At 38.4% G+C, this 13,994-nt stretch overlaps 1 protein-coding gene across 4 annotated transcripts in view; it reads left to right on the top strand.

The window, feature by feature from the left end:
* tfeb (transcription factor EB) overlaps positions 1 to 12,221 on the top strand; it is a 45,657-nt gene extending 33,436 nt beyond the window's left edge. For 3 of the 4 annotated variants that reach the window (XM_089125312.1, XM_039673471.2, XM_039673472.2), the window contains 7 exons: positions 2,318 to 2,605; positions 3,325 to 3,417; positions 6,695 to 6,812; positions 7,758 to 7,814; positions 8,326 to 8,401; positions 8,521 to 8,668; positions 10,946 to 12,221. In XM_089125312.1, coding sequence (XP_088981438.1) covers positions 2,318 to 2,605; positions 3,325 to 3,417; positions 6,695 to 6,812; positions 7,758 to 7,814; positions 8,326 to 8,401; positions 8,521 to 8,668; positions 10,946 to 11,452 — 1,287 coding nt within the window. In that variant the 3' untranslated portion in view covers positions 11,453 to 12,221. The remainder of the gene's footprint in view (positions 1 to 2,317; positions 2,606 to 3,324; positions 3,418 to 6,694; positions 6,813 to 7,757; positions 7,815 to 8,325; positions 8,402 to 8,520; positions 8,669 to 10,945) is intronic. The other variant, XM_039673473.2, reaches the window with a different exon arrangement.
* Positions 12,222 to 13,994: the final 1,773 nt, after the last annotated feature.

Below are 13,994 nucleotides of genomic sequence, written 5' to 3'. Positions count from 1 at the left end.
TTTATATAATTAATAAGCTATAATGCATATTATGGTGTTAATGTTTTATATTAAGGTCATTTAATTGTGTTTAAAAGCATAAATAAAACTACTACAGTTCTAAAGTTCAGAAAGGTGGGGTCAGAAAGATGTTTTTAAAATAAGTCTCTTACGCTTAAGTCTGCATTTATTTGAACAAAAGTACAGTGAAAACGGCAATATTTGTGAAAAAATTATTACGTTTTAAAAACGCTGTTTTACAATATAATCTATTTCAAAATGTAATTTATTCCTGTGATGGCAAAGCTGAATTTTCAGCATCATTACTCCAGTCTTGAGTGTCACATGATCCTTCAGGAATCTTTCTAATATGCTGATTTGCCGCTCAAGAAACATTTGAAAACATTGAAGTTGCCTAATATATTTTGTGGAAACCATGATGCATTTTATTCAGGAATTGTCAGTTCGAATAAACAGCATTTATTTGAAATATAAATTTTTTGTAATGCTATGCATGTTTCTGAATCACTTTTGATCAATGATCAATGCATGCAAACTGTAGTACATAATTTAAATTCAGTTTAAATCAAATAAATAATGACATCTGACAATTGGCATGTTGGTTATCATAAATCAAGCATTAAAATAACCTGTATCTTGATAATAAAGTAATATTAGTCGACTTGACTCGTTCTTTAGTTATGTTTAACTGAGCCAAACGGAACCTGTTAGGCTAGTTAAGCCTCTGTTTTGCTTAGACCAAAGTAGTATTACTTTCTTGAGTGTAAGTGGCAATACATTTTGCTACTAGCACATTATTGCTAATTTCCCATGCGGCCAACCACGTGTTACCTAAGGATTAAGCAACAGTAGCTCATGTTTCACACAGAGCGTATTACCACCACAGTTCCTAGATTGAATAAAAATATCTAATGAAGAGCTCCATGCTAGATGCACTTCTAACCACAACTAACCTTCTGTAATTTCACCTCTGAGAGCTCAGTGCAACTGGCCCTACCCAAAATTGCTTTACATAGCCTTCATGGAGAGGTTTAACACCAGGGAATTGCCCTCCCCGACAGTGTCCCCGGTTTATAGCTTGTGTGTGTGTGCGTCCTGTATCCTTCACTTACACTGCCTATAAAAGTTTCACTTGCTCCATCATGTTCTTTAATCTTACAGTTAAATAATAGAAGTGATTGGACAGAAATGGAATAATTTGCAAGCTTTCATCCACTAATCCTGAGGCTTGTTTTCATTCTAGAATGTGGTTGATGTTTTGTAGCTGATATTTTCCATCGGTATACAGGCATTGGAACACAGTTTTGTTGATGTGCATGCCCGCTCAAATATGAGCACAGTTCACAGACAATATGTTGCTTTGCTAACACTTAAATCCTTTTTTTCTTTTCATCACTGCACATTTATCACACATTTTATCAAATGTCAGTTTTGTGTTCTAAATCACTCAGTTAAAGACAGTCTGGCTTTGAAGTGAAAGAATGAGGCCAGTCCAGTCAGACGTCAACCCCGCTCTGAACCTCCACCAGCAGGTGCCTGTGTGATTCATTGAAGCTCTCTAGAGGCTCTTTCTGGCCCCTGTGTGCTCCGTACATGCCTAGATTTAAAGCCCAGTTATGTAACCATCTATGACTGTGGCTCTAAAACATAGATGACTGAGACTGAAGGCTTTGGCTTGTTTTTATTTTTTTTTTGTTTTTGGTTTTGTAACGGTGACAGTTAAAACGCTGTACTTTCCCCTGGAATTGTAAGTCATGAGACATTGATATTGAGATATTGCCAGACGATGCACACATTTTTAAAATACTTCTGTGTTTACTCAATGAGTGGCTTTAGAAAATGCAAGGTATTGCATTCTTACAGTTCTTATATTTCTGTCAAAATATATTTCCACTACCGTACATTTGGAGAATGTTTTTGAAAAAAGTCTCTGTAAGGTTTAATCAATATTACTGTTTCCTATTCAAATACAGTTTAAAATGTATCATGATCCTTCAAAAATCTTTCTAATATACTGATTTTGCTCTCAAGACATTTATTATGATCAGTTTTATGATGAAGGGTTTTTTTATTATTTGAAATATTAATATATATGATTTTAATATATATTTTATTTGATGAATAAAATAATTAATTAAAAAAAAAACAATGTTTACTGTATGTTTTTGAACATACCGTAAGTGTACTACTATGTACTATTAGTGTACTACTACTATTAGTACTGTTCTATTATATTATAAAATCAATACAGGTTTAGAATGACAAGAGTGAAAACATGACATAATTACATTATATTATATTATATTATATTTTACAGGTGCAGACCCATCTTGAGAACCCCACAGACTACCACATTCGACAGTCTCAACGGCAGCAAGTCAAGGAGTACCTGTCCACCACATATGCCACCAAGCAGGCAGTACACGCCGTCACAAGCTTGGTACAGCCCTCTCCACCCACCATGCCCCAAGGTCAGACAGGAACCGTCCCACCAACCATGCCCTCTACTTGCATGCGCACTGAGCAGCTCATGAACTCCGCTGGGAACAGCGCACCCAACAGTCCCATGGCCATGCTCAACATCGGCTCTAGCCATGAGAACGAGGTAGTTTCTTAGTTTTCATACAGTTGTGGGCTGGAAGCATGTCCAGGCATGTTTGAAATAAAGACTTTTCTCATAACATATCTACACATTCAATTATTCATGTTGATGTCTCAACACCTTTAATAAAAAAAAAAAAACAGTTGCAGTTATATATTTAGCACCATAGTTCCTCTTTCAGTTCACAGAAAATGACAATGTCTTGCTCATCTATCATACGCTATGCCTTTTATGATTTTCTCCATTTCTCACCCTTGGTTGGTGTTTTTTTGCCCGGGTGCACATAAAGGTCAGAGTGTTAACTAACTTAACTCCATTGTCATTGGTGTTTAAGTGGCCAATTATGGCCGTGGAGGTATAATTACAGATTAAAGAGTGACAGGGAACCCAGGGCAGGATGGCCCTTTGGAACGAAGCAGACTTTGGTCCTTCCTTCCTTCCTCCGCTCCCAATGCCACCAAATCCTATGGGATTCTAAGTGAATGTTTGCTTGTGGCACACTAACAACCTTTGTGAGCTAAGCTACAGAGGGATTATGCCTGTACGGCTCTTTAGAGGAATACATCTTTCATCTGTAATATTACAATTATATATTTACTCGACACAGTTATTTTGGAGAATTTAAGGCAAAAATCTTCAGAGAAAATCAAGAGAAAGTGTACTTATTTTGTAGAATGCAAATGCACAAGGTGCCTAAATCCTCCTTATGTGTTTTTGACAAGATGGACGAGGTTATTGATGACATCATCAGCCTGCAGTCCAGTTATGATGACATCCAGGCTTATATTGACCCTGTGGTCCAGATGCCAAACACAGTAAGTAAAGACTTCACTCAGTTCAGGCCTTTTAGACGTTGATATTGTCGCCGGTGACTAATACAGATGACTGAATCCCAGAAGGTAAGTGGAAAATTGAGTGAATAATTCCTGTTTGTGATGCACAGTCTGCGTCTTCTTGTCTCTGAATAGGTCTATTTTTGAAACCCCCGCAACCTCGTACTTTGACAATGGAGGAATTATGCTGGATCCATTTGTTGTGCTGCTTTTTTATCAGGGTTATAGGGATGAAAAGCATCTTTGTCTGATTTACAAAAGTCACATCTAATTATAGCAAAGCTCCATCTCAGTAAAATGAAGCAACTGTTTTTGTCTCATGCAACCTCAAAATGCTTCATTTTCTGTTTAGACTCAGAGAACTTTGCCGGCTTATTTTTATTTTTTATTTTTTTGTGCTTGATTTATTGGATAACTGATATTAGGACCTTGCCAGCTTACTTCGACATGTCTCGGGAGGAAATGTTTTCAGTATTTAAAATGTTTAATTGACTTAAAATTTACTCAAGGGAAGACATTGCGTTGGAAATCAGGAAAGTGGGAGCACTGTGCTTTGTATTTAAAGTAACTGCCCAACATTAACAATTAAGCCGCTCTCAGTTAGAGTTCAACTTGTTTACAAGGCATTTCGTGAAGGTGGGGGAGCAGGGGGGAGGTTTGGGAGAGAGAGGGCTGGGGAGGGGAGGCTGAAAGTCCAGATAGGGGAAAGTTCAGTGTTTAGTGGTTAGGAGAAAGTAGAAGAGAGAAGGTCCCTGGGCGGCTCGAGTTAGTCTCTTCGGGGAGATCTAGGGTGAACTACAAGTGTGCGCAGCAATGAGAGATTCAGAGGCCAATATGAAAGACACAAATAAAACTTATGCTATTGTGGAGGTTATCGATGGAGAGAAGATTCAGCTGGTAAGGCCGACTTTTTCCCATCACTCTCCTTTCTGCAGGCAGAAGAGGGGGGTGGGGTTGTTTAGTCTTGCTGCTATTTGTTTCTGTGCGTCTGATTCCTAAAAACAAGAGGGACTTGCCATGGGCGCTTTAAGGACACCAGTAACCTTGTCACACACATTTAACTGTACACTTATAGCAGGTTGTGCTCATATATCTGTAAATGGCTCATTGTTTATGGCTGTTGTTTAGGTGGACCTGCAGGGGAGCAACTGAGTACAACAGTTTCAACTGTTAAAGATATAGTTCACCCATTAATTAATTTCTGTCATCATTTCCTCATGGTGTTCCAAATATAGACACACAGTGGAAGCCAGTGGGGTTCATTGATGTTTTGGATCTCAATGATTTTCATTATACAGACAAAATATGTGTCCCACAGAAAAAGAAAAAAAGCAATACAGGTTTGGAATGACATGAATACATGATGACAGAATTATATTATATTATATTTAACAGTGTTTATTTTTCACAGTATTGAGTGAATGCGTCTGATTGAATCTCCTATTGATCAGTGTTCGGAATGATTGATCTTTGGGTTCCAGATTCTCTGACGTCACGCATAAGGAAGTGTTTACTTCTGTTTACCAGCAACATATCTACCTTGCTATTTTTCCCAACCATTCTTTCCATATGCAAAGGTTTTCCTTGATAAATGATGTTATTATGCTTATCTCCAGAACGATTAAATACCTAATCCTGGTGGATTTGTAATATGGCCATTGAAAAAGCAAACGGGGCAAATAGTCTCAGATTTGATGAGGTACATCGACCACTTTGCTCAATATTTAGTGTGCAAGCTTTATTTTTATGTGGGGCTTTAGAGGTCGGAAAATACTTGGGGGTGAAGAGGTGAGGTTTCAACTCCTAATGAGGCCGCAAAGGCCGCCTCTGACCCTGTTGACCATGCCCTCTTTGATCATGGTTTCTTTGATCAGTGATTAAAAACCTCTAAAAATGGAATACCCTAAACCGATTGGGCATCAAACACTTTGCATTGTGCATACACATATTTCAAATCATCGCCATTGTTTGTCAGGAAGCACCATTCATAAGTTCACACCCTCTTTTTTTAAACATTCCTCTTGGATTTTCTCATCACATCCGAAATGCTAAATGAGCCATTTCTGTTTTCTCAGTATGTCATCATCTCATAATATGAGGCGTGCTTCGCCGAGAAATCGATCGTAAGAAAATCGTAAGGATTTATGCAACAGTGGTTGCACGTTTATCCAGAAGTAATGGCTTTGCATAATGGGATTCGTTACCAATCTGATTCGTTACTGTTGATTTGTGTTTGTTTGCCTCCGTGCTTCACAGTAGCTTCTGTGATAAGGTATCTGAGCTGATTTATCTGTTACGGCTCATTAGGAGCTCATAGCCGGCTTTGAATCCCATATGCAAAATGGCTTTGCATATGGGATTCGTTACCAATCTGATTCGTTACTGTTGATTTGTGTTTGTTTGCCTCCGTGCTTCACAGTAGCTTCTGTGATAAGGTATCTGAGCTGATTTATCTGTTACGGCTCATTAGGAGCTCATAGCCGGCTCGCTTACAATTATTCTCTGTCACTTAGATGGAATAAAAGATACAACTGGCATAAAACCATAAAGACCCAGATAAGAAAGAACATAGTCAATCATTGCTCTCACCTAGAAGCAATAGCAGAGTGTGATATTTTTTTGTTTTATCTCCATTATCTCAAGTGTTTATGGCTTTGCTCTAGAGATAAGCAGAGTGTTTATTGGGTTTCTAGTGATTGTGATGATTTACCAGGGTTACGCTGAATATAGCTTCATAAAAATGCCATTTGCAAGACAAACTAGTTCTATCTCCTTTAGTAAGGCCGGATTCACATATAGCGCCTAAAAACGCGTAGAAAACGCTGGGCGCGCCGCATTCTCCATTTTCCAAAGCGCCAGGGCGGTTGCGCTTCAGTTGGTTCTTGTCACATGACCTATTGTGTGCGTATGGTGCGCTTGCGGTATTCTGAAAAGTTGAGATGTTTTTATCTCGACGCGGACGCGCATGGAAAAAACGAGCGCGTCGCACCGCGACCGCACCGCTTACATACCGCGCGCCTACATTTGTAATAACGAACTTGAGCGTGCAAAAGACGCGATGTGTGAACCGGCCCTAAGTAAAGCATAGATTGCAGTAAGGACATGCAGTAGTCTTCAAATATAGGGGAATATGTTTTTCAACTGTACCCATGGTTTAGTTTAACTGATACTCAATGGTTTGAAAGATTTTTGTCTTTGTAGCTTTAAATACAGCTGTTGTCATCTCACCAAGACTCACATAACTCTTTTTGCACCGTAGCTCCCGCTTTCCAGCAGCCATTTGGATGTGTACACAGGGCCAGGTATGTCCGGATCAGCTATCGCCATGACCAGCAACTCCTGTCCTGCAAATCTGGCCATAAAGAGAGAGCTGTCAGGTACATTCTCTAGAAATGTACAAAACAAAGCACTGCTGCACACACTGACATTACTGTTAGGAACCACATACAATTTTAGCTATGGCATCAAAAGTTCCAGAAACAATCTAAAGTTTAGACACATTATTAGCAATACTACCCAGACTTTAAACTATTTTACTATAGTGGTCAAGAATAAGCCATGTGAATGAATAGGAATTATGAACCAAAATGTATCTAATTAAATAAAATAAAATAATTGTCAACTAACTTCAACCATTATCCCGTGTCGCCTTATTGTTTTCCCCTATTAAAAACCATAATATATATATATATATATATATATATATATATATATATATATATATATATATATATATATATATATATATATATGAATATTGAAAACATTTATTTTGCTAAGAAATACAAATGTGGGATTGATTTAATTCTTCTACAGAATTTATATACTTAATTTTTTTTTAAGATTGTCAGGTAGTATATACCTTTTAAAAAGAGTGCATGTAAGTGATCTGAATGACATGAATTATGGGAAGCATAAGCATTTTGACATCAAATTGGTGAGAATATTAGATCATACTCAAAAATGTTTGTTTTATATCATGAGTGTTGTGTCTTCGAGTAATTTGTTTCCGTACCAACCAAGAAAAAAAAAACAACAACTGCAAATTCAGCAGAGCCTAAAAGACACTGCTTAACATCTATAAGACACAAGAGAAACTTTATCACATATCTCTGCTGGATAAAATGTAAGCGCATTTCACTATTCCAAAGCAATGTCATTTATCATCACTATTGCAAAGCGTCATAAATCCAGTTACAACATTTGCGTGTATAGCAAAACTTGTTAGTTGAAAGTATTGCCTTTTGTTTTTGGCAAGATGCTGAAGTTCGGTGTATAGCTAAACTTGTTAGTTGACGGTATTGCCTTTTGTTTTTGGCAAGATGCTGAAGTTCGGGCAATGGCTAAAGAGAGGCAGAAGAAAGACAACCACAACCTGAGTGAGTATGCTCTTTTCCCCCCTCATTTCTTTCAGTTTACAACCCCTCACAGTTTAAAGTACACTATCTCCGCTTGTGCCCTGCCATTGACACCCCCTGTCACCACCACCTCTGGGCAAATTTAGCTGACAGCACACTATACTTTGGTCTATCGTTAACTCGGACAGATCCTGCTGTCGTGGCATTAAAATGTAATTGCCTGTGGCATTTCACAAGTATTGGAGTTGTACAATAAGAAGCTTGGCCTGTTCCCAAGTACTTTGGGATAAGAGGGTATATATATTGCTAGTGCATTATAAACAATTTACACACCAGAACCGATCTCATTTCCCATCATTAGATTGAGTCAGAAGACAAATAAAACGATGACCAAGGTCAAGGTCAGACATCATACTATAGAACTGAAAGTGTGTATGAGAAAGAGTAGGCTCGATTTTTCATTTTCTCCTAATACTACTAATTTTTAGTATTATCATACTAACAAAAATGTTTGGGTTTTTTTTCCTTTTAGTTGAAAGGAGGAGAAGGTTTAACATCAATGATCGAATTAAGGAGCTGGGCACCATGATTCCCAAAACCAATGACCTGTAAGTTTGTGTTATTTATTTGAGCATTTAATTTCATACTGACTAGATGTGAATGTTATAGACTTGGAGATGAACTGTAGTATTCTTTCACTGATAAGCACTTGACCTCCTGTGTTCAGGGATGTGCGCTGGAATAAAGGCACTATTCTGAGGGCCTCTGTGGAGTATATTAAACGCATGCAGAAAGACATCCATAGAACCAGAGAGGTGGAGAACAACTTCAGGAGGATGGAGATGGCAAACAAACAGCTGTGGATTCGTATTCAGGTGAACATTTATTCAGGACTTATGTGACATAATATAGTCATTACAAAAAAAAAAAAAACCTAAAGCATCCGCTAAGAATAATAGTCTGTGACAATATGGAAAACATTTGGCCTAGCAACAAGATATATCATATCAGTTCCTTGTTCGTCCATCTCTTTTAAAGTAATGAATGTTTATTCAGCAGGATGCATTAATCTAATCAAAAGTGGCAGTAAAGAAATGTATAATGTTACAAAAGATTTCTATTTAAAATAAATGCTGTTCTTTTGAACTTTTGTTCATCAAAACATCCTGAAAAAAGGTATAATAGTTTTCAACTGTTTTCAACATTGATAATAATAAGAAATGTTTCCAGAGCAATATTAGGAATGCACAATATTAAATTTAGGCTGATAGTGTTTTTTTTGCTGATCGTTACTTTTATGTTATGAACAATGCATACAATAATTATAATAATTGTTTAGGGTCCCACTTTAAATTAAGTGGCTTTAAGCACTATGTACTTACATCGAAAAAATAAATATTATGTACTTATTGTGTTCAGGTTATATTGTAAAATACTTTGCCTGTTATTGAGGTGCAATATGGGTAAGGTTAGGGACAGGTGTGTATGGGTAGGTATAAGGGTGGGGTAAGTGCAACAGTGTAATTACAAATGTAATTACATTGATTAATTACAGCTGTAATTACATGCAGGTATTTTCAAAATATAAGTACAATGTAAAAACATGTATGTACACAATAAGTCCATCGTATAAAATTATTAATTTCAAATGCAAGTACATAGTACTTAAAGCCACACTGTGTGATTTTTACCCCCATCTAGCGGTGAAAAGGTATATGACCATCCAGTGAATATTAGTTTCTGTTCCTCTCAATTCCGATTTCATTTTAACTCCTACGGTGGCCAATGTAGTCCAAGATTAACAGTTCAACCTTGTCCATGAGTGTTAACTGAAACGTAACCGCGAAAGGCGAAGCTTTAATTAACGGGTATGCCCCTCTTTGGCTAATGTATTTTCAAGATGGAGGGGCAACATGGCAACCGACATTAGAACCCCTTACCCGTATGTATTTTCAATGGCATATTATACACTCACGAGAATACTTTATTACTTGAACGAAGTAAATATACATTAATGAGCACATATATTTTTGTTGCTTTAAAGCCACTTAATATAAAGCGGGACCTAAATATTTGTTTACAATCATTTTAAACATAATTTTAAAGTGAATTCAGGCACCATAACATTACAATGTACAGTATGAAAAATGGATGTTAACTTCTACATTTAAAGGGGGGGTTGACTGCTTTTTTTCTTTGCATGATTGTGTTCATGGGGTTCAATATAACATGTATTCGTGGTTTTTCGTTTTTAAAAAGTCTTATTTTTCATAAACTTCACGTTTATTGTCAGCCGCGCTCTCCTCTGTCCTCGAGCGAGCGGTAGACTTCCTGAGTCTATGAAACCACTCCCTCAGAAACACGCAGTGGGCTCAGATTGGTTAGCTTGCCCCGGTGTGTTGTGATTGGCTAAACTGTCGCTTACGTTGTCTGGAAAGTTAACGCCCATTACCTTTACGGGTGAAACAACGAGCACGTCATGACCTCCGGTCCTGATGTAAATATGTGTCGAACTGCAGTATCAGTTTGAGGCAGAATCAGACCAAGAAAGCCGCGATGAAGAGAGTCAAACAGAACCTCACCACACACGGCTCTTAATAAACGTTTCTGAATGATAATTTGCCACATTTTGTTTAACTTTATAGACGTTTTTTTACACAATAGCATCTGATTGGCAACAATAGCAACTGACTGGCTACTAATGTTATACTCAAACAGCGTTGGCAAGTTTCCGTTCTTGATCAAATCGAAAATAATGTGTGGCGGGGTCCTCCTCCAAACTCCTCACAATAAGGAAAAACAGGTGTAGTCGAAAAATAGTGTACATTTTATTATGCCTTCACTGAATGTGGGCCACACATAAATATCAAATTTACTGAAAATGTTAACAAAATAAATGAAAAATATTAAAATAATTCAAACTATTAATAAAAACGTTAATTGGATCTCAAAGATACCAAAATAACACTAAATTAGAACAATACAAATGAATTAAAAACCAACAATCTAATATGGACACATAACCAATATGGACACATAACCAATGTGGTATGTATATATTGTGTTTCCCTACTCATTAAAAATGACAACTGGTATTTTGAGAGATACTAAATTGACCATCTTATTGTGATCAACTTGTGCTTTTTCTTTAGGAGCTTGAAAGGCAGGCCCGAATGCACGGCCTCCCCAGCACCTCTCCCTCGGGCCTGAACAACACTGAGGTTCTAAGCCCCTTCGTCAAGCAGGAGAGTAGCCCTGAAGAGAACCACCTCACACATCAGCCCCATCTCCCTCCTCACTACCCCCAGCATCAGCAGCAGCAGCCCCTGTCCCACCCTCAACTCCACCAGCACCTCCACCCCCAGCCCCCACTGCAGTACCCAGCAGTGGGCAGCTCCCAGCACTTTGACTATGCCCAGTCGCTGGACTTGTGCAACGGCGGCGGCATCACGGGATATCAGGATGGCATGGGGGATCTCAGCACGTTGGGTGGAGGTATCGCGCAGATGGGAAAGAAGAGTGAGCTAAGCTTCTTGCTGATGGAAGAGGCCCTGTCGCCGCTGGGAGGAGACCCGCTGCTGTCTGCCATGTCCCCCGATGCTTCTGTTGACAGCAGCCGCCGTAGCAGCTTCAGCATTGAGGACTCAGACATACTGTGACCTGGACAGCCTTGGGTGCCTCTGCACCACATTCATATGATCACACACACAGATATTGCATTTAGTCTGGCACACGGGGAAATGGGGAAAGGTGCGTTTTTGATGCGTCCTGCCTCCATGAATTTCAAGTTTCAAGCTCATTTTTATTTTTTATTTTTTAGTCTGACATTTTTTTCCTCCACAAATATCATGCACGTTGATCCATTCAACTAAACAAAGATAACTGATATGCTTGAATTCTTCCTCCCAGAATTGTCCTATATCGAAACTTTTTGTGACGTGAAGGCCAAGTATAAACCCATATTCGGAAACTGTCCTCTGCATTTAACCCATTCAAGTTAGTGCACAGCACACACATTAGGGTGAACACACTGAAAACCATGAACACACACACCCGGAGCAGTGGGCAGCCATTTTGCTTTGGCGCCTTGGGAGCGATTGGGGGTTAGGTGCCTTGCTCACCTCTGTCATTTTCTGTCGGTATTGAGAATCGAGCCAGTAACCTTCGGGTTACCAGTCTGACTGTACAAAAATATGTACTCCCGCTACATATTGTCTTGAAGGCTATGAAAACTTTTACACTCCATGCAATATACCAGTATATCTTTTGAATAGTCCAAACTAATTTAAATCTGGCTTTCAGATACACGTATTAACCCTAGAATTGTAAGTTCAAACCACACACTCACAATCTCTATCTGTAGAATTATATATTTTTCACTTTGACATCTGTCAGCCTTTCCCATGAGTGAGACTGTCACACTTAATGCCCCTAAATCCAGACAGAAATGATTATTGGAGCATTTTTTTTATACCACCACATCTGAGCTCTTAAAGGGTTAGTTCACCCAAAAATGAAAATTAAGTCATTAATTACTCACCCTCATGCTGTACCAACCCCGTAAGACCTTCGTTCGTCTTCGGAACACAAATGAAGATATTTTTGATTAAATTTGAGAGCTGTATAACTACCACATTGGCTCCTAAGGGACTGCCTCTTGACGGCCCAAAAAGTCAATGAATAAAATGTTTAAATATCCCAAGTGACTACCGTGGCTTAACTATATGTTTATCAAGCGACGCGAATACTTTTTGTGCGAAAAAACAAACAAAAATAACGAGTTTATTCGACTATTTTTTTCTTCCTTGTAGGCCAGAACGAGACTTCCTTATAGATTTCCACGACGCATGCGCGAGAATTGCGATCTGAAGTAGTGTAAGCCGGTGTACGCAGATCGCAAATCTCGCGCATGCGTCGTGGAAATCTATAAGGAAGTCTCGTACAAGGAAGAAAAAAATAGTCGAATAAACTCGTTATTTTTGTTTGTTTTTTTGCACAAAAAGTATTCGCGTCGCTTGATAAACATATAGTTGAGCCACAGTAGTCACTTGGGATATTTAAACATTTTCTTCATTGACTTTTTGGGCCGTCAAGAGGCAGTCCCTTAGGAGCCAATGTGGTAGTGATTCGGCTCTCAAATTTAATCAAAAATATCTTCATTTGTGTTCCGAAGACGAACGAAGGTCTTACGGGGTTGGTACAGCATGGGGGTGAGTAATTAATGACTTAATTTTCATTTTTGGGTGAACTAACCCTTTAAACAGTGCCTGCTCTATCAGAGCAATATGCAAAGGCAGCTTATCCTCAGACAGTTTATCAAAACGCAGGAAGGACAGGGTTCCCACAGCCATGGAAAACCTGGAAATATCAAGGAATTGTGTTTTCTTAATTGATATTAATACATAAATACAATCTTAGTTTTATTAATCTTAGTCCTAAGACTTTGAGTGAATCTCTTTTTTCAATTATTTTAGTCAAACAGAGTCACAAAACAGTCGGAATGATTCATTAGTGAATCAGTTTGAATTTGAAGGATTAGTAAAAGTGACACTGAGACTTGAAAGGTCCTGGAAAATTCATTGGTTAAAGTGTATGGGAACTCTAGGGTGGCCCTGTAATGTCCTTGCAGAGAAATTCAAGAAGAAAAACGACAGGTTATACTCGGGTGTGACTCTCCATCGATATGGAGAGACTTGGGAATCAAAGAAACCTGCTCTATTACCTTTTAGCATTAGTTATAAACAAAAGGTAATAAAATCTATTACCTTTTAGCATTAGTTATAAACATATATACACACACACACACACACATATACATATATATATATATACACATGTATAGAGAGAGAGAGAGAGAGAGAGAGAGAGAGAGAGAGAGAGAGAGAGAGAGAGAGAGCTGCTTTTTGCCATGTTGAGGCTTCTTTTTGCATAACAGGCCAGACCAGGTGCTAGTGTGTACGTTCAGTGCAGTGCAGCAGAATGCAACAAATTAATTAGGTAGTCCTGTTGCCACACACTCCTAGTAAGGTGCCTTAAAGCCAAGGCCAGATTCTTCAAGAAGCACACACTCAAATGCCCTCTCGTATTGGCACGCTGTAAAATAAAGCCGACAGCTGTGAACGCCCGTTTGTTCAACTGAAGTTCATATAGCCCAAGGTGCCTTTCGGGGAACCTGGATCAACATGAAATTTGATCCAGCTT

This window comes from Pimephales promelas, chromosome 21 (genome assembly GCF_988280905.1).
Source record: "Pimephales promelas chromosome 21, fPimPro1.hap1.1, whole genome shotgun sequence".
NCBI classification, from domain to species: domain Eukaryota; kingdom Metazoa; phylum Chordata; class Actinopteri; order Cypriniformes; family Leuciscidae; genus Pimephales; species Pimephales promelas.
Note: the sequence above shows the minus strand (reverse complement) of the source record. Positions and strands in the feature narration are given on the sequence as shown.